At 37.0% G+C, this 22,738-nt stretch overlaps 1 protein-coding gene across 1 annotated transcript in view; it reads right to left on the reverse strand.

Moving 5' to 3' along the window:
- LOC122801682 (gastrula zinc finger protein XlCGF52.1-like) overlaps positions 1–22,738 on the reverse strand; it is a 116,818-nt gene that overhangs the window by 75,427 nt on the left and 18,653 nt on the right. The window contains exon 2 of the mRNA XM_044071192.1: positions 18,327–18,669. Coding sequence (XP_043927127.1) covers positions 18,327–18,482 — 156 coding nt within the window. The 5' untranslated portion in view covers positions 18,483–18,669. The remainder of the gene's footprint in view (positions 1–18,326; positions 18,670–22,738) is intronic.

The raw sequence follows: 22,738 nt of genomic DNA on the forward strand, positions 1-22,738 counted from the left end.
ATATCTGAAGTGGGCTCCTAAGAGATTCCAGACACTTTCATGTGTATCTGTCTTTTTTATCAGATCTTGGAAGTGATGACTCAGAGGACACTGATGAATATCACAAAGAACTAGAGAGGTGAGATGAATCTGTCAAGGGTTCTAAGATGACTTTGCCCTGAGTGGACAGACAGTGGATGGCCAACATGCCAGACAAAGTAGTACCCCTTGTTGAGGTCAAAATCATAAGGACCCAAAGGTGTCAAATGCTGCATCTTCTGCATTATTTCAAAGTGTCACTAAAATGGATTATAACTCCTAATGAATTGGGAAGCAAAATATCAATTCTGTATTTGATGACTTCAGATGAACCAAAGACATCTACAAAGGCTCAAAATGAACCAAAAACTCCTGCAAACATTGTCTCAACTATATGAACTGGAGTCCAACGCTAAAATGCTAGAACTAGAGAGGTGAGATGAATCTGTCAAGGGTTCTAAGATGACTTTGCCCTGAGTGGACAGACAGTGGATGGCCAACATGCCAGACAAAGTAGTACCCCTTGTTGAGGTCAAAATCATAAGGACCCAAAGGTGTCAAATGCTGCATCTTCTGCATTATTTCAAAGTGTCACTAAAATGGATTATAACTCCTAATGAATTGGGAAGCAAAATATCAATTCTGTATTTGATGACTTCAGATGAACCAAAGACATCTACAAAGGCTCAAAATGAACCAAAAACTCCTGCAAACATTGTCTCAACTATATGAACTGGAGTCCAACGCTAAAATGCGATTATTACTGCTAACACATTTTAACTGTGTTTTGTCTTCTTATCAGTTGTATTTATTAGAATTTAATAGTAGAATAGGTGACTGTTACTGCTAACAGTTGTCTGGCTCTGGAACAAACATCTGTTGTAATATACATATACATAGGTATTTATACATACATGCATGCATGCATGCACGCACATACATGCACACATGCATATACACAAGCACGCATGCAGTTACATGTACATACAAATGCATGCATGTGCACAAACACACGCACACACATGCAAGAAAAAAAGATTAGGCATTAAGAATACCAAGGCCTAGGGAGAGGCAAAGTACTGCATTTAATCACAGTCTTGTAATTATAGAAAAAGTAGAAAGACTTGACATGAATGCCAGTTTAAGGCCGAAGAGAAGAATGCAGTCATCACCATATTTGTACACAGAGCTGGCTAAAGTTAGCATTTAGAAATGTTAGTTTAAGGTTATTCAAGATTTTACAAACATATCTGCAAAACTGCTGCAAAGATAGCTCATGCATTTGTGAGGGAGTGCATGAACCTGGTAGCAGTCACAGAGTAGTTGACAGAGAGAGAAAGAGAAATAATGTTAGCCTGCATGTTTCTCCTAACAAACTATTTTTTTAAAGAACCTGCTAAAAGAACTGATACTGCTAGAATATGTGATAACAGGGCTGCTGTTATGACCGAATCACAAATGATCAAGAAACACAATGCTTAACATACTGCTAATACCATGCAGTTATTCTGAGATTCATGTTTGTGCTGGCTACAGTAGAGTACCAGAATAAGTTTTTCACCAGAACCATTACCAGTTATAAAGGCACCAAATGGTGTCCCAGTAGCACTCAAAAGCATGATTAAGTAAACACTGGAGAGCAAGGGCTACAGGTGTAACCGTTAAATAAGCAGACTTGACTAAATGTATGAACAAATGGTAATAGCTGTGAAGCAAGATAAACATAGAATGTGTGCAGATCTCCAATACTTAAATATATTGATTAAAAGGGAGCATTATCAGAGTCAACGCAAGTGAAAAAGATGTTGCAAAAATGCCCAGTACAAAGATATTCTGGGGTTGATGCTGACCAATGGTTTTGGTAAATTAGGTTAGAGGATTGATGCTTTGCATATTCAACATCTCCATTGGTAGAAAAAGGTTTTTAAGATTAACTTTTGGGATATACTGCACTCCAGAAGTGTTTCATAGTGCAGCAGCTAAAATGACTGAAGGGCTAAAAGGAGGAGTCAGTACAACTGATGATCTTCCAGCTTAAGGAGCTACCTAACATGAACAAGACATGTAACGTATTAAGTTGCTGAACAGAGTGAGGTGAAAAAAAAAATTGAAATTGAGTAAATAAAAGTGTCAGAATTATGTATTAAAGCTCAAGCACATCAGCCATGTTTTGATGTCTGAAAGTCTCGTGTCTCTATTCTGATCAGGTCACGGTCACAGTAAATATACAAAAACTCCATAAACTGTCATCTCTTATGTGATTCATTTGTATGATGCAGTATATTTTCCAGGATCATTCCACACTTGTGAGATACAACAGTGGCACTATTGAAAGCTGTTAAAGCATGATGCTGCTTGGCTGTGGTCACAGGAACATGAAATGATTTTCTTTAATATATTAAAAAGCTAGTCACTGAGCCATGTACTTTGAAATGTTATGACGTCAGAATCACTTGCACAGCAAATGGATGCTGACAAACAAGGGTTTAAAGGAGCAGTGTTGCAGGAAGACAGAGGCTCTGACTGATGCTCAAACATATAGAAACGTTTCTAATAGACTGTAATTATTAAAAGTGTCATGATTATATCCATGGTAAATTAGACCATAAGCCACATGTAGAATAGTCAAAAAGTCTCTTCATAAAGTTATGGAGTACATTTCAAAGAATGTATTTTGACTTACAAATGTATGATCCCCATATTCAGTACAAGACAGGTAAACAGATGCACATACCACATACATTCAGCAGACTATGTTTGCAATAATGCAAAGAACGTTTCTTGAGAAAGATTTGAATGTTCTTTGGATTATCACACAACTGGCTATATCTGAGAATGAAGAAGAGCTACAAATATGTACGTGGCAAGTCAAACAAATACAATTGTTGTGAGATGAAAAAAAGTAAAGGGTTAGCCAGACAATGCTGTCACTGCTTCTACACATTACACTTTCCACACCTTGGTGAATTTCCATGTGTACAAGGATTAATGTTTAAAAGTGACTGGGTTGCAATTCCTATTCAGCTGTGTGATGGTATGTTACACAAAATCCATGAGTCACATCTGGGAATTGCCAAATGTAATTCACTGCCCAAAGATATCTGAGCAGACTGAACAAATGGATTAAAGGTGTTACATTTTGCAATATGTTCAACAATTGTTGTGTCTTTCAGCTTTTCCCGGTTAGGGGTCACCACAGCGGAACTCCGGTCCGCTAATGATTGGCAGTAGATTTTTACGTGCTGGCTTGCTGGGCCTAACGCACAACCTTCAATGAAGGAACGCCCATTCACGAATGTCGTCACACAAAAGATGCTCTAACTGAGAATCAAACGGTCAACGTCTAAATGTGAGGCGACAACGCTACCGCAGCACCACCACCACAGTACAATATGTTCAACAATCAGAATCAAAAATGGAATTTTTTACCACACAAAGTACCTCATTTCCTCATATGAGAATGGAAATATCTTATATCACAACACACTCAGGTGCACATTACATGTATAATTATGATGCACAGATTCAACAATATGAAACACAAAAACTTCCATCACTTTTAAACCCAGGGTTTATAAAAAGCTTTATCAATGTTGTGAGACCCCAAACATTTCCTTTTTATACATAACCATGTAGGTACATGGAGAAAATAAACCAATCAATAACAAACAGACTTTTCTCATTTTCCTTTTTGAGACCCAACTGTAGAATGTAATTGAAAATCAACAGTAAAACATTTCAGTACAGCAACTTGCAGGAAACCTTTAATTCAAGGTGAGCGTGACATGAATATACTTGCCATACAATGTTGCCATCTGGTGGTCAAAATCTAATATTGCATGCCAAACAGTGTATGTTTTTAATCCACCACTATACTTCAAAGGTACCTGCAACCTTTCACAATTTCACATTTAAAGCACATATAATGCTTCTAACATAACTGACAGAATATTACTGAAAGTAAAAAGTAATAAACAATTTTCCAAACATCAGCTAGCAGGAAAACCTTAATATATGTTAGCACTATACTGCCATCTGGTGAACAAAAGGCAATGTTGCATAAAGACAATTTGTTCAAAAACAATTTATCTTCATAAAGACACAACAACAACAACTTAAACAGTATGTGTTTATTTCATTCTTACTTATAGTCTTTGAAAAGTCTCATTTATACCTGATTTATGTAATGCTACTAATATGACAAATCCACCTTTTTAATTTTTAACTAAAATTACATCAATGACAGGGGGCTGCAGCAGGGGTAGCTCAACTGCAAATCAATCCAGGATTTTCTTATGCCATTCATAGTCCTTCTGATGTAATATCTATTGTTGGAGGTATATAAATTTCATGGCATCATTCATATATCACTCGAGCTGTTGTTAATATATTGTCTTGCACCCATGCCCTGGGTAGTCCACCTACCTGGTTTACAAACCATCACGTGACCAGCTGTACCACCAACTCATAGGTCATCACGCCTAGCTGAAAAAAAATCCAAAGAAGGTCCAAACTGATAGCTCACAGACGTTACCTCCTGAACTAACTTAAATGGGATGTTGAACAAGCAGCTAAAGAAATGTGAGAAGAAATTATTCAAAAGATTATGATGGTAAGACGTAAGCAATTTAAGATGATTTTGGTCCTGATAATTCTTTACGTAGGTCAGGCTTAAATGTATTAGCCAAGAGGTCAGATATGAAGAATATGAAAAAGGAAATTAAGGGGTTTCTTTGGAATAACAAAAGAGAAACAGTGTAATGGGAAAATATACTGACAAAGAAACAAGCTGGTTTGAAACTTCCAGATCTGAAGGCATACTATAAGGCCATTCAACTTAGATTATTACATTTGATTCAGGATATAGAATATATGCCCAGAAGGAGGCATACAATAGTCATAGTGCCTGATGAGGTAAACAGGATCTCACATGGGTATTTGGACACATTTAGGAGAGGAATATTAAGAAGATTAAGTACAGCCTTTTGTTAAAGAAGTTAGACCTTGGAAAAATAGAATGCAAAAAGTTATACTATACTCTATATTTTTACGTATTTTATTTAGCATTTGTTTACCGGGATGGTCCAACTGGACAACAATGTCCATTTTCAGCAGAGGCCCAAGGAGAAAAGCTCGAGCCAAGTACATTTTTACTAATACATGTCTAGTACAACAAAGAAAAAATTGACTATACAGCTTATATGCATCTATTTACAGTCTAGCAGAGATCAGCAAAGCAATTTATATACATAAGAGATTAGTCAATATATATATATATATGAGATGAGATTAACACATGAATAAAGTACAAGTACAGTACAACATGTCTTAGATAGTTTTAAGCCTGTACAGTACATTTAGTATGTCATCTGACAGAATACAGTTTACAACTGCGAGAAGACAAGGGGATATAGGTAAGGAGGTTACAGGAGTTATAGAGTGGATAAAAGTGCAGTTAGAGGTAATATCTGAGTGAGGGAAAGTTATCCAGGGTTAGTACATGAACAGACTCAGGTAGATGTTAGGTGATCTTTTAGTAGTTTCTAATATAGATGGGTAAGGAGTTCCAGATTTTGATGGTTTGAATATTATATTATTGGTATATATATATATATATATATATATATATATATATATATATATATACACACATACATATATATATATATATATATATATATATATATATATATAGATTAATAGGAAAGGCAGAAGAAAATGTAATGAACATTTGGAGAAGAAAGAATAGAGAACTAAGGATTTTGGGAACAGATGATAAAAGGAGATTAGGTAATAAAATGGGATGAAGCAAGACTTTTTTTTTATTATTAACTAGGATAAACTTGCATATACACGTCTAATATTAGAGCTCAAACAAGAAAAAGCAGAAGTTACATAGGAGTTTTGTTAAACCACTATTAGTATCTTTTATAACTGAGACCAGAAAAGAAATGGCAGCGCAGAAGAGAGCAATAAGTACGATCATATAAGGCATATAATCAAAAGACAGTACTGTGTAAAGGTAACAAATATGGAGTGAATATTTAAATAAAGGTATTACACATGATCAGTAGAAGGCATTTTAATTCCAGGCATGAAATTTACTCAAGAAAATGCACATTTTTTGCATGGAAATGTTTGCACAAATATTTCCATACTCCAATCAGACTTGGGGAAAAAATGTTCCTGCAGTCACGTGACATATGTTAGAGATGTGATGGCTCAGAAAGAGGTTTTTGGGGAGCATATATTTTGGGAATGTACAGAGCTGCTTCAGGACAAAAATGACTTGAACAATATGCCAAGTCTTATACTTGGAAGAGAAGTTATGCTCAGTAAAGAGATGTTTTTGTTGAGCTGGTATAAAATGACACGCACTAACGATAGGAAATGCGTTCCTATCTTTAGTGTTGATAGTGGTTAGGAAAGCTATAACTAGAAAAACCATCAATAGGAGAGGTGTAAGGACAGATTACAAAGACTAAAAATAAGAACCTGAGAACTATGAGAAATGAGAAACAAAATTCCATAGTAAAACATGGACTATATTGAATTCTGTAATGGAAACGGAGCTTGAAAAGATGTTTACATGTGACAAAGTACCTGAGATGTACAGCTGTTTAATAAAGTCGACTACAATACAAGGTGAGAAGTCACTGGTCCAGTTGTTCAGATTTGTAATGTAGTGAAAATAAAAGTCTGGTCACTAGTTAATTCCCAAGCTCAAATTGTGTTGTAGACAGTTAATTTGTATGTTTTACTATTTTTGTTTAATGAGCAAAGTTAAAACAAACTTTTGCCTGAGATAAGATAGAACAGGTGATTATGACATTTGGATGTACAATGACAAATTATTGAAAATTTGGTACTGACTATCCAACATGAGGGTAGTTTTCATTATGGAATAAACATGCAATTATAAAATGGTTGCTATGGCAAGCAGAGCCAAAACAACAAGTGTACCATGCATGGGAATTACACAGCATGTGAAAGTGAAAATGTGGTAATTAATAAGTATTTACATTTCTTAAAAAACAAATAAAAAAACGACTGTTACAGATTACATGTCATAGAATCATAGTGATTATTAGGCTAACGACCCTTCTTCTTTCGGCTTTTCCCAGTTAGGGGTCGCCACAGCGGATTACCTGTCTGCTCATGATTGGCAGTAGAGTTTTAAGATGTCGAGTTGCCAGCCCGGCACCCAACCTTCCACAGAAGGCACACACATACACGCACTCACGCCTAGGGCCAATTTAGAGTGTCCAATCCACCTACAGCATGTCTTTGGGATGTGGGAGGAAACCGGAGCACCTGGAGGAATCCCACACAACCACAGGGAGGACATGCAGAGTCTACACAGAAGGCACCCCAGCCGAGAATCGAATAGGAGAACCTCAATGTGAGGTGGCAGTGCTAACCGCTACACCACCGTGGCTGCCTAAACAGCCTTTTTAAGCCCAGCCATGCTTCCCAAACGTAATGGACAGGTTTGGATCCCATAGGGTTTTTTTGTGAGGTATATATAATTCAGGAGTGATGAAACATTTACAAGCTTCCTCTTTCTGATAATAATAGAAACATAGGTGCTGTTGCATATCTTGCATATATTCTTAATGAGACACTGATGTTGGTATTGAGTTCAGGATATTTATTACATTCATACATTATAACATTAGTTTGTACATCTAACAAACTGTACTTCACTAGTTGCACACACACACATTCACTCTCCATTCATCCATCATACATAAACTGACTGCCAGCATGTGCTCAGTAGCTTTTATACAAATACCGCCTGCTACAGTGGCTGAAAAGGTACAAAATACATACAATATACAGAGTGATGTACATCCTCCCTCTTAGTGAATAGAAAACACTTCTCCAGAATTGCATATTAATGATATTTCAATAACACACTGACTTCAAGTCCAAGCTGACAAATACTTTGGATTCGGTTTACAAACCCTCCCTGCTCTGGTCACACACTTCACAACAGGAACCGTTGCTTGATACAGGAACACCTGAAAACATTTCTGTACTATTTGCAGGAACAGAAGACATGCTGTCATCTGAGATTGGAAAAGGAACAGGTGCGGATACATTCACAGGACTAGAGTCATTGGCACGCATATCCTGAAATGGTTTTGGTTGAGGAACTGGTAGTACATGTCTGAGATTTCTTTTATAGTCCATTTGTTCTGCTTGTGTAATGTAAGACATTGGTTTGTCACAGATGCTTTTTACAAAACCAACATGATCATACCCCTTGTTTGTTTGCATTCTCACAACTTCACCTTGCCTTAATGAATGAAGACTTTTGCCAGTCTTATCAAAATACCTTTTTTGTGAATGGCATTTTTTCGAAAGTTGGGCTTTAACTTTTTGGTTATCTCTCAAATTTGTCACTAACAGTTGTTATAGATGTGGTAGTTTGTGTCCGTCTTGACATCAATCTTTGAGCAGATGAAACAAGCACATTCATCATCATCATCCCTCTTTTTCCCCATTTTTCTACATGGGGTTATGGTATCTTAACTGTCATCATATCTCTCGATTCACTGCCTCACTCCTGCTTTCTTCGACACTCATGCCTGACTGTCGCAAATCTTCTTTCACACAATCCATCCACCTCTTTGCTGGACGTCCTTGTTTCCTCTTACTTTCTTCCTGTATGTTCCAAATCTTCTTCACCAGATTGTCTTCTGCTTTTCTGCACATGTCTGACCCACAGTAATCTGCTCTCTTTGATCTTTTCTGCAATTGGAGTGACTTTGGCTCTTATGTCCTTATTTCTTCATTTGTCCCACAGTATGCATCCTACCATTCTTCTCAGGCATTTCATTTCCATCACCTCTCGCTTCCTCATCTGCTCTGCCTTTACTGCCCAGGTTTCCATACTTACCATACAGTAGTACTGGTTACACCACGGTCTTGTACACCTTACTTTTCAGCTTCTTTGGCATTCTTTTGTAACTCTATGCCAGTTGGCATAATGGTTAAAGTCTTTGCTTCCCATGCACAAGGTACAAGGTTTGATCCTGACCTCTGACCAATCCCTGTTTAGAGTTTGCATGTTCTCCCTGTGTCTTGGTGGGGTTCCTCCCACCACCATAAAACACGCTGAGTATTTCTATCTCAAACTCACCAATAATCGGAGCTGTGGGCAGCAGCACAGACTCTACATGGTGACCTACTGGGGGAAGAGTTGTACAGACCAACGGGTTTGGACATCTACTGTGCTGCGCAATATCCTCAAGATAGGAGAAATTAGATCACAGACTGCGTGTTGTGGCAGAGCTAGCCACTCTGTATAGAAATATGGCTCTAGGTGATTCGTGTTGACTAACCAAGGACATTGTCACGAGGAATATTCCTGATAGCCAACAAGTCAAGAAACATCAGTACCATTTCTCTTGGATTTCTCCAATAAATGTTTTGCACTTTGAACTCCACTTTCAGCCAAACCACTGGAGTGTGGATATTTAGGACTACTAGTTACATGAACAAAGTCCCACATTTCAGCAAATTTCTTGAGCTGCTGATTACTGAACTGTGCACCACTGTCAGAAATGACTTTGTGTGGACTACCATGGACAGAAAAATGTCTTTTCAATTTTGTAATGACAGTGCTGGACATCAAGTTAGGTAATAAGTCGATTTCAAACCAATCTGAGTAAGAGTCTATTATGACCAATGCTGACCATTCCATTCACAAATATTTGCAGCAACTGTCGGCCATGGTAATTCAGAAATCTGGTGTAGCTGAAACAGTTCTTTTTGTTGGTGTGGTTTGTTGCTTTTGCACATTGAACATGCTAGAGTTTCTTTCTCTATAACTTTGCACATAGAAGACCAAAATACAATACCTCTTGCCCTTCTTTTAGTTGAATCAGTATCTGGGTGACCACGATGCAAGATTTGAGCATAAACACTTTGTAATGACTTAGGAACAACCACTTGTGGACCATTCATGAAGATACCATCATCCATTATGAGCTTTTCTCTGTACAGAACGTATGTTTGAAGTTCGAGTGGTACACTAGATTTTCTCAGTGACCAACCTTTACTGATAAGGGTAGTCAGCTTCTGAATAATTGGATCTGAAGTTGTATGAAGCCTCAACTCTTCAAGTTGTGAAGATGAAAACTTGCAAACTTCCATGACTTCAAAATCTGACAACTCCTTTTCAAGTTGCTCTGTCTTGCTGCATGTGACAAAACATCAGCAAGATAGAGCTGCTTGCCTTTTTTTGTAAACTAGACTGAAATTGTATTTTTGTAATTTTAAAATCATGTATAGCAATCTAGCAATAAGTGATATACATTGGCTTTTTCAAAATTGTCACTAGAGGTTGGTGATCAGTTTCTATTTGGATAGGTCTGCCATAAATATAATCATTGAATTTTGAGCATGCAAACATCACTGCAAGAAGTTCTTTCTCCGAGTATAAAGCATTTCTGTTTGAGTACATGATGCATAAGCAACTGGAACACCTTTTTGAAGGCATGCTGCTCCAGTCCAGACTAAGAAGCATCACAGGAAAGCGTCACAGGTTTGTGACCATCATAATATCTCAATGTAGGTTCATAGGTTTATACTAGGCTATCTGCCCTAAGGCATTTATAAGCCTAGCCCAACGTTATGTGGCTTACGCCACCCCTTATGTTAGAAATAATGTGCCCATTAGTTTGTTGTGCCTCTGTCCAGCAGTGACACAGAGATGATTCCCGGGGTAAACCTACGATCTCCCTTCCACCAGTCAAGATTTCTCATGAACAGAGCCAGCGAGGTGCTCTGCCTCACATGGACCGGGATTTTATTCCACAGCATGGGGAGTCTCTGGGTGATAAATCTATCCCTCCAGCATGTCCTATTTATATCCGTGCTAAGGTTTAAGTCACTTGCTCTAGTGGTTCTGGTGGATTTGTATTTTTTGAGGTGGACTGGCAATTCCTTTTGTTTCAAGGTACCATAAGCGTTTTGGTGTTGCTCTAACCAAGTCTTGCAATATTTTTGTGTGTCAACTCCCTCAAATGTGCAGAAAGCTCATTCAGGTCTGGAATGAACTTTCCCAGTTAGTTGAACATACACAAGAAACGCTGTAAAGATGTGACATCCTCTGGAACTGGCATTTCCATGACTGCAGCTTGCTTTGTTGAATGTAGTTGTAAACCAGTACTTGTGAACAAATGACCAACATAGGTAACTTCCTTCAGCTTGAATTTATATTTCCGAGGATTTTGTTTTAGATTCACTTCACATGCATGGTTTAAAACCTTTCTGAGGTTACTGTTATGTTCCTCCTCGTCACTGCCTGGAACAATAATGTCATCAACTATAACAGCACAAGGATAACCATCAAATATCTGCTCCATAACCACTTGATATGCCTCACTGGCTGAATTGATTCCAAATGGCATTTTCAGGAATCTGTATCTACCAAATGGTGTGCTGAATGTGGTTAACAACAAAGATTTATGGTCTAGCGAAATCTGCCAAAATTAACTCTTTGCATCTAGGACTGAAAAAACAGTGGAATTTGGCATAAGAGCTGCTACTACTTGCATTGGATGGTAAGGATGCTTAAGTGCTTTACTTAAGTCTCTAGGATCTATGCATATTCGAATATCATCTGAACTTTTCTTGTGTGCTGCGACCATGGAAGACACCCATTCATTTGGCTTTTTTACTGGAGTTAGTGCACCCAAGTTTACCATTTTGTCTAGTTCAGCTTTCACTCTGTTCTGCATTGCTACTGGAATTTTCTGTGCTAGTCTAATAACTGGGCTCACCTCAGTACTTAACTTCATGGAGTATGTAACTGGAAGTTTACTCTGTGAAAAACAAAGTTTGTTATCCATACTTACGTGATGAACCTCTTTTTGCATGAAATCAGCCCCATTCTCACACTGTCGCCGAGGCCTATTAGTGACTGCACGTGCCTTTCAACTACATAAAACTGTAAGTCATAGCTGTTTCCAGCTGAATGTCATGAAAGAACTACTGCATCATTCATTTGAATTTCTTCACCATCATAAGCAACTAGTTTTGCACTCTATTGAATCAAGTTTCTCACCTTATTTTGGCAAACATTTGTGTTGATATAACATTGCATTTGGACCAAGGGGTCTACTTTAAGCTCTAATGGTTTCCCATTTACTTGTACAGTACAGAATATCTCATTCTTTGCTGTTAGCCGAGAGTTTACTCTATTAACTGTCTTACCAAGCACAGAAACACCATCAACATAAAAAGTTTGTTCACTGCCCTTATGACTTATTACAGTATCAACCTGATCCACTTGTTTATTTGAATACAATTTACCACTGTGGGTCTGTGACAGTTTAGATTTGCAAAGTTTTTTAAAAATGATTTCACTTTTTACATTTAAAACATCGCTGACCATAAGCTAAACACTTTTCTCTTTAAGTTCATGACTGCCTCCACAATTGTGACAGTTAGCAATGGAATTTACTACGGCATACTTTCTTGGCGTGCCCGTATATGAACAATTTCCCTTGTAAAAACTAGTATTCTTTGATACTTTCTCTTTCGTTTGTACAACATCAACATGTTCTCTATTTGTTACAGATACCCTACTTTTATCATTCGTAAGCATACAAGTGTGCTTTTCTGTGATTTCATGTACTTAACACAGCTCAACAGCTTTATTTAATGTTAGCTCACTAGCACAAAGCAAAACCTCATTGCTTCATTATTAACACCAGAGACAAGATAGTCTTTTATTATATCTTCTTTTAAATCACCAGATTTGCAAGTTTTTGCTTTATTTCTTAAGTTGGTAACATATGCAACAATAGTTTCACCAGACTTTTGATTTCTTGTGTAAAATTTATGCCTTTCCATTGTAATATTTACTTGAGGGTTAAACATTTCTCTAAATTTATCTTTTAAGCATTCAGGGCCTTCCCTTGTTTCGGCTTGAACTACAATAAGATGCTCACCTCCTTCCCTTGCATACACAGCGGGTGCATACACAAATGAACGCTCTCTCTCAGTGGCTTCCAAGCCAGCTAAATTAAGGAGTATGAATTCCTTTGTATGGGCATCTTTATCAGAAAACGCAGCTGCAATGCAAATATCATACTCTTGTTCAAATATTCTCCAGTTTTCTGCAATATTATCATTGAATACCAGCAATTCGGGTCTGCAAAACCCCTCAGTCATATTAGTAAATTAAACACAGTACCTGTTTCATAAGTGTGATTTGAAAAATGAAGGAAATAAACCACTGCACTACAATAGTGGTTTATACTGGCACTTCAAACACCTGGAGCCCTTCAGACAATAACTGCAGACTCTCTGGACCTAATTGAAATATGAATAACTCAGACACACTGGCCCTCTTGAAAAAGTGCGAATAGCAAGTACACTTTGGCCCTTTCGACAAACAATGTTGACTCCTTTTTGCAATTGAAAAAAAGATACTGAAATACCTTGTTATTATTGCCATTTAAGGTTTTAAGCAATATCGTTTAACCACTGACAACTGGAGCACTTTGAGGAATGACTCACTTTTGTATATTCCTCCCCTTCTAAATTTGTGCTTGCTTACGACTGACTTTGGCTCAAACAGGGGTTGTAAACCCCTTTTCTCTCATTTAGCAGTTTGTAAATGTTTCTTTTAACTCTAAGTAACAATGAAGCCATTTATCACGTTTGCATTTTTTTTCCATTTGTAGCTTCCAGCCTTTATCCCATTCTAACATCATGTTCCATGTCTCATATACATTTAATGAGACACTCAGGCTGGGTATTGAGTTCAGGTTGTTTATTACATTCGCACATTATAAGCATTAGTTCATACATCTAACTTAAACTGTACTTCACTAGTTGCAGCACACACACATACACCCTCCATTCAGCCATCTTGCATAAACTGACTACCACCATGTGCTCAGTAACTTTTATACACATGCTGCTTGCTGCAGTGTCTGATAAAGTACAAAATACAAACGATCACTCATATCTGTGAAATAAAAGAAACCACAGCCAGCAATCAAATGAGTTCCGATATCTGGATTCAAAAAGTAAAAGGCATATAGCAGAATTCCTTAGCTTTCTAAGCCCAGTATGAATTATGGCCCAGCTGTTACTGCTTCTCAGCATCTACCAGGGTTGCAGGTGTGACATACAGCCAAGTCAAGGATCACAAAATGTGCTAAGTCAAGTCACAAAATTTGTTCAAGAGAAAGATTCTAAATATTATAATTAATCTGGATTAATGAAGTGAAACAAAATACAGTAACTAGAATCTTGACGAAAACTTACCAGGAGCAGTAAGGTTCACATACACAAAAAGTTTACATCAGTGCTGAAGTGTAAGACAACCACGTGGTGGGGAAAAAGTCCAGTAAACGTGGTTCCAATTATACAACTGAATTTTATATTTTTGTTAAAGCAGGAATGGGAGCATATGTGTCACCATTTCCTGTTACATTAAAAGCAATGTGCTCAAGTTACAACATGACTGCAACATAGGTATATAGAATTGTCACTTTAAATCCACAATTGTGTGATCTCAGAGTTAGTATATTTATAGTCACAAGTGTGTGTGGTGGCCTAACCCCTGCAAAAACTGGTGTTTTTTGTTTTTACTGTGGTTTCAACATTTTTGTACACTGTGTATAGGCCCAACAGGCCATATGAGAATGCAGTCCAGATTAGATGGGTGCATCAAGTGTCTAAGCCAGGCCAGAATATTTCCATGGTAGGACTACAGCTAAATGAAAGAGGTAATTTGTTTCACATTATAACGATGAATCAGGATACACATTTTATTCTTCATACAGTATTATATTTATCAAGCCTTATAAGTAAACCTATTCCCTCACAAGCACTTATCGCACAGTAATTTCTCTGTATTTTGCAGAATTCTTTATTCTTCAGCAAACAAACTCTGCCTAAATGCCAATTTCTTAACAATGAATAACTAATAAAAAATAACCCTAAAAATTGCACTAATTCTTTACAGGGCATATTTTTTTTATAATTTGATCTTTGAACACTTTTTAATGTAAGTAAATCATGTTTAGAATAGCTACAAAACATTGAATTATACTCCATATTAGGTTTAACATAGGAAATAAATATATTTAATACAGCTTCCAGTTTAGATGTTATATTCCTGTTGAACAGACCTTCTAGTCACAATACTTGTTTTTATTATAGTTACATTTATTTTAAATGTCATATTACTGTTACTACTACTCGAATATCTTTATAGGTATTTATTTTTCTCAAACTATGGTTTCCAATTATGTTGGCATAGTCTTACTAGATGAAAAACATTACTTCGTATTTAATATAATTCACATTTAGACCATTTTTTTACACACCATTTACTCAAGCACAGTAGAAAAGCATTATCAGAAATGCTATCTTCCACAGACAATATGTAAGCCCATATTTTAATGTTGTTTGTCTTTCAGCTTTTCCCGGTTAGGGGTCGCCACAGCGGAACTCTGATCCGCTAATGATTGGCAGTAGATTTTTATGGTGTCGAGTTGCCAGCTCGATGTCCAGCCTTCAACGAAGGCACACCCATTCACGCATGTCTTTCAGAACACCACTCAACCCGCGGGGAGGACATGCAGACTCCACACAGAAGGCACTCCAGCCAAGAATCGAACAGGAGAACCTTTTGCTGTGAGGCAACAACGCTACCGCTGCACCCCCGTGGATCAGTGTAAACCCATACTTTAATATCATCTGTATACTTAGATTTCCAATATTTGTTGCATGTTGGTAAGGTGAATTAAACAAGACTGGGCCCAATACAGAATCTTGTGGTACCCCAATATTACAGGGGTCCAATCTGAAAAACACTATTGTATCTTTATTTCTGATCCTCCATCTAAACAACTTCATACCTATTCAATAATATATGAATTTATATTTAATTTAACCAGATATTCAATAATTACACAACACAATACTTTCAAAATTGCTTTTACCAACTCTATATAAACAATTATGTCCACAGCCTAACAGATTCATAAAAACTAACTAAGCTGATAAATGTTGACCTTCTTTTAGTAAATCCATGTTGATTTATATCAATATTCAGACCAGTGTTATTATCCAATATTGATAAGCTGTATCGTTCAAAACATTTCCTAAGCAATATCAAGCCTATGATCCATAGTTAGTAATCATGTCTTTCACCCATATGTACTGACACTACTCTGGCTAGCCTCCAGGCATGTGGAACAGTTCCATAGGATAACAGGATATTTAACAGAACTATGAATGGAATAACCAAGGAGCTCATAAATCTTACAATAAAGTTTCATGGTATACAATCTGGACCTATACTACTATTTGCATTTGTCTTTCTAATGATAATCTAACCATCTTTCTGTAATAATAAAGAATATCCAATATTTTTATTGGGTACTATAATATTTATAGTAATGATTTTCAATGAAATAAATGGCTGAAGCATTTCTTTTTATTGGAAAGTGTTCTTTCAGTTGACAGATATAAATGGAGGTGAAGATGTTCACACAGCCACGTAGGACAGGCAAAGCAATGATGAAATACTGCAAATATTATCATCATAGGTGAAGGATTATATCAAAAGAAACAAGTCAAATCAACAAATATGACCAAGTTAAAGCTGATGGTTAGTTACTCTAATCCCAGAGTAAAGATAACACATGCATTAATGCAAAATGGGTTACAGACAAAATAGTGCATTGTTCAGCTAATATCCAACCTCACAAAGAATAAATGTTCTGTAGTTGTAAAGACAGCTCACCAAAATGCCACCACTGCCAAAACCAATAACAAAAAGCATCAAGATGAGAAACACTCTGGACGTATCATATGCGAGCAGCAAATTCACACAAGCAGAAAGAGTCAGCTGTCCATATGCGCTTATCATACGAGAGCAGCAAATTCACACAAGCAGAAAGAGTCAGCTGTTCAGAAAAATAAGCCCAGAATGTGATTATATGCAGAAGAATATGTTTCACTTAACCCCCCCCCAAAAAAAAAGAATCCAGTACTCATTATTCAGAAAAATGTTCAAGTTCATTCACTTGTACAAATGAGAAATTCAAACTTCACTATAGCTGCTCAAACTCCTGCTTGTCGAGTGAACAGCACGGGGATGCATCAACCTCTTCAAACAAGGAAATTCTTAGTACAGAAATAGTGTCCGCCAGACAAGAGAGTGAAACACAAGAGCAGAGGAGTACTGGATCATTCACTAAAAATTATCATTTGATCAAACAGATTAAAAATGATGAGGTGTTGGAAACACCACTTGACATGTAAAAAAAACACTCAAGGTCCAAAGCCAAGGAAAGAAAAAAAAAAAAAACTAAATAAAATATCACTGGCAACACACAGACAGTAAATGAGGCAGGCAACCAAAAAAACATTTTATCTACTCAAACAGGCTAATAAAATAGCTACTAATTACACAGATGTCATTTAAAGAAGTGTAGCCTGTCTATCTTTCGGTATAGCAGCATGTTAGCATCTCTGTGTGTCTCACCATTACATGCCTCTCTATACTGCAATCACTGCAGCTGTTAATCTATGAACTCTTATATTGTCTATTGAAACTTTTCCCTGGGTTTCTAAGGATTATAATAAAGGGGAAGTACTCAGTCAACGCTATCCAGTCAACAAAAATGAAATAATGTTTTAAAGGGCAGTGCTCTGTCTAACCCAGTGCATTATGCAGCAAGCCCTTGATAAATTCACTTCGCAGCAAACAAAGAAAAACACATTTTTAAGGAGCTGTTATTACATACTATTTTAGCCACCTGACAGAATTTTTGCATATAAACCAAAGACGGCTTCATTTGTACCAACCAGCATTTTTGATGGGGGTACAGATTTAGATCAACAGAATTATCATTAATGACAGACAAACATATCGCTAAATTTTCTATGGAAGGTCGCTGATGAAACAAGCAGGGAAAGTTTTCACTTAACCGTAAGTTCAGCAATGTCACTACATGTACAGATGTTTAAGTGATATGATTTTTAACTTTTTTTTGGCACTCAAAAAGGCTTGTTTTGACAAGCTACGATTTGATGAGATTTGTCTCAATGTAAAACGATGGATCAGTGTTTGATATATATATGCAGACAGATTTAAAAAGGTGAAGACAACTAATTCAGAATTAAGCATGTTGTGCTAGATAAATTAATCCGCTAAGTTATCTCAAATCTTAATTGCTTTTTCATATCAACTGCAAATCCAAAATTCCACTTTTCAAAGTAAAATACATGAAAAAGAAAAAAATAAATAAAAGCATGCTTACTGTTAAGTGATTAGTTTCCTGTTTTCTGAGGCCAGACTTATCTTCCAGCATTGCTACCTGAGTGCCCATCACATCATTTTTAAGGTATTCAGAGCTTTCATCCTCCTTTTCCAGGGTCTCTACTTCTTCTTTCATCTCCAAGTTACTGTGAGGCATTGCTGCATGGTAGCTACAATATCATGTTTAATGCATTCAACATTCTCTTCCCTCTTTTGCAGAATTTCGGCTTCTCCCTTCTTAAGTTGTTGGATATTTTTTTTTTTTTGGCTTGTTTCACTGAAAAGTGTTCTGATGAGTTTTGTGCACTTTCGTGTGATGCAGTGCTCCAAATTAAAGTATCTTCCTGGAAAAAAGGAATAGAGAAAAAAGAGACACTAAATTGCTGTACCAGTTGTATCCAAAACTTCTTGCACAACTGAATGATTACAGACAAGTCTAACAACACAAAGGCAGAGTAACTGACTGCAATATTAGTGACCCGGGGCAGGGAAAAGCTTGACTCTCCACCCAGCATGGCCATCGGGGAGAGATGAACAACCACTTAGATACCCAGTATAAAGGCAACCCTAGCAAATAGCAAGAGTCAGTGGAATGTGGTGCCTCTAGAGGTGACAAAGGGATGAGGCAAGCCCACCACTGACTAATGTATCTGGCTCCATATCAACCCAACATAATCTACAGACATCAGATGGTAATGATTAAGCAATTTCCTGGGATTTATAGCAAGAAATGGTCCATATTCCTAGCAGGAAGAAGCTAGACCAGTAACTGTATAACAGACGACAGAGAGAAAACACTATGGCTGAGCAGAGGAAGCTCACACCACACCAATCAGGTTCTACTGTCGTACAAAATCAATCAGTTTTCCAAAAAAGTGAAAACACATGGGGCTACTAAAAACAACAACTCTTAATTCTACAATGGGAAAGCCAGTACAAGTAAGTCACTGAAACAGGTATGCTGTAATTCATTCTCAGCATGGTATAAGAATTCATAATGCAACTGTATCTAGACAGTCTGAGGTTAGCAAGTGTTTAGTCTGTGTCAAAATCTGGGAACATACTACATAAAGTAGAATAATTCTTGGGGGTCTGTGGTACTGGGAAGCACAAATGGTACACATGTTAGTCTATGAAGTTAGAGTATACATAAATGACATAGAATGGGCCATGTGATCTTACAGGGCTATATTACGCATTCAAAATACAGAATGTACTGTGAGCATCTTGATGGATGGACAAGAAATATCTTGTTTAAGTATCTGGGGGTTAGCTGAACAGATCTTTTATACAAAGTGGGTCATGTGATCCTACACGGCTGTATAACAGATCACTCAGATACAGAATGGTTGACGGGGGTTGTGGTGTTGGGGAACAGATGTGACACAGAAAGGCTCATATGATCGTACAACAGTTGTGGACTATGTCTCAGACAGGGAATGTTTTAAGTGCAACAGAACACTGATACAGAACAGGGCACACAATCCTACGAGTTGGAGAATAAATGTAAGCTAAATAGTGGCTCATTTGAGTCTATGGTGTTTGGGAACAGGATTTGAACAATAGAATATCTATTGTGGGTTTACGTTCTTGGGCACAGATCTAAGATAAAGGATGGTTCATGTGATCCTTTGGGGAATGAAAATAGATTTTAAACATATAATGTTTGACATGGCCCCATTGTGAAGAACTACAGATCTGAAACAGAGAATGGTGCATGCGATTCTTTGAGGAGGAAGAATAAAAGTTAAAAACAGAGCATTTTATGTGGCCTCATGGCACTGGAGACAAAATCTGGGGTAAAGATTGGTACATGTAATCCTGCAGGGCTGGGGAGCGATACAGAACTTGTGTGAGTCTTTGGGATTGTATAACAGAGCTCACGTATGGAATGGTTTATTTGGGTCTATGTGCTGGAGAGCAGCATATGATACCGAAAGATCCATTAGTCTGTGGGGTTGGGGACATACTGGTGATCCTAACTAGCACATCCGATACATGGGCTTGTACGCATGTGCGTGATACAGTATAATTCACATGAGTCACTGAGATCGGAGTAAATTTGTGATGTACACACACATGCTACTTCACACATCATATTAGTATTACCCGTGTCCATAAATGTGTCTCTCGTCACTTCAAAAGTTTCTTCAAATAGACTTTACAACAGCATAGGACTGGTTAACAACTAATATACAAATAATTAATACAAAAAATGTCATCTTATTAGGGACATCTAAAATTTACTGTGCCCTCACCTCATCATAAAAGATCACACTGGGTCCTCGCCATATTCATTTCAGGAACAAAGCAATTTACTGTTTGTTTGTGTCTTTCGGCTTTTTCCCAGTTAGGGGTCGCCACAGCGGAACTCCGGTCTGCTAATGATTGGCAGTAGAGTTTTACGTGCTGTAATTATCATAAAAGACCACAGTGGGTCCTCTCCATACTCAGTGCAGGAACAAAGCTACTTAGGTGTCTTAATTGATCAAACATTGTGCTTCCACCCTCACACAGGACAAGCTCAAAAATGTTTAAATCAATTAAAAAGCAGTCTATGACGTTTCACACATCTCAACACCCAAGGCCAGAAAAGCTTCTACTCTCTATGTGTTGATTTCTGGACAAAACTTGAATTAACCATTATTGTCCTTGTCTGTTTCTAAAACACTTCCTTAATCCAAGAAAATAAAACAGAAAATAAAATTCAAGTTTATTCATTTGGCACAAAGTCGTGACATCATTGTACAAATGAAAATAACTGACATTAGTGCTGTTTTCTGATATTCTGAATGAATAAAAGTACACTCAACAGTAAGTGCTTTCTTAGTTAGATGCCATGCTTTAACGGATCCCCAGGGCTTTAATACTTTATTTTTATCATTTTCACTTTATTTCCATCTTAGCAATTACAGTTACCTTTTTTTTTCTACTTAACTGTTCACTTGTAGATTTATACATGTGTTCATTCATATTATGATGTTTCTTTTTACACACAAACTGATGAAGTATTTAGTATGAAAGCAATTAATATTTATTCTGATAGATGTCTACTGGTAGATCATTTTGTTAGTTAGTTTTCCGAATGAAGCTTGGATTAGTAGGTTAGCTTTTACAAATGTTATACATTTTAATTTGTCTCTAGCTTTCTAGTTTCAGTTCTAAGGTAGCACAGTCTCAAATCACACTATGGTGTCAAGGGGGACTTGATTAAAGGGAGTTTAATGCTTTTATTGCTCTTAACAGAACCACCTTCTGTAATCACTCCCTTGATCCAAATAACCCGATTATATATAAATAATGAATGGCTTTAATGCTTTTCATTATACTCACCTAGGACCGCTTGTTTGTGTGTTTCAATAAAGGATATTCCTTTTTAACTCAACTGTGGACTACATACTAGTTTCTATTTTATTTTGTAGCAAGTATTTTACAGTTCATTTTTTTGTGAACTAGGTGCATAACATAATTCAAGGAGTGAACATCACACCCTCCACATTGTGAAGTTTCTTTTTGGTTTGTTTCTATCCAAAAAAAGCTAGCTGGCTTCCTATCAAAGCTAAAGCTACCAACCTTAGTTCTCTAATAAAGAAGCTTTTACATTAATTCCATTCCCCTCTTTAACTTCTGTAAATTGTTCACGATATTCTACTAAGTGTTCCTTAAGGAGGCATGATGCTTTACGGTTTGAGACACCCTTTTTTGTCTTTCCATCAGGGGAAAAAAAGTCTCCTCTAAAATATCTTCTTCCACATGGATTTATCTCCCGCCTGAACTTTAGAAGACACACTTCCCACAATTCCACAATCAACTGAAATGTCAGCTTCAAAAAGAAAGTGCAGGCTTCATTGACAGACTAATTATGAAACATCCCCCCCCATGTACATTCAAAATGAATGTCATTTAACTTACAGCTTGCTTCCCTGTATATACTACAGATATCTCACTGATTCATTCATTTAACTTTTTTAAATGTTCCTGAATAACCACAATATTTTGCTTTTATTTATTTTTTTACTCTTCGACATTTTATTGCATGTTACTGCTTATTTGGGCTTCTTTTGAATAGCTTTGGTGACCATGTTTTTCTGAGTTCGTTTGTTGGGGTTGGCATAATGCTTAAGGTATACGGTTGGCTCTTGCCTTTGGTCACCTTCTAGTTACTGCAGTAGTATTCACCTATAAAACATACTTGAATCTATTTGTCTTTGTCATGTGGCCAGAGTCATGATTGAAAGATGTCTTTTCACCAGCTCATCCTCATGGTTAACTTTCTAAAATAAATAATTGGTATATGGGAGGTTGGAGTGCATCTGTGATATGAATGGTCACTTTGGTTTTGTGCTGTGGAGTACCTGTGATGCAGAATATTCTTGTGGGTCAATGTGGTGTACTTCCATGTCACTGAATATG

This window comes from Protopterus annectens, chromosome 5.part0 (genome assembly GCF_019279795.1).
Source record: "Protopterus annectens isolate FY-2018-M chromosome 5.part0, PAN1.0, whole genome shotgun sequence".
Classification (NCBI taxonomy): domain Eukaryota; kingdom Metazoa; phylum Chordata; order Ceratodontiformes; family Protopteridae; genus Protopterus; species Protopterus annectens.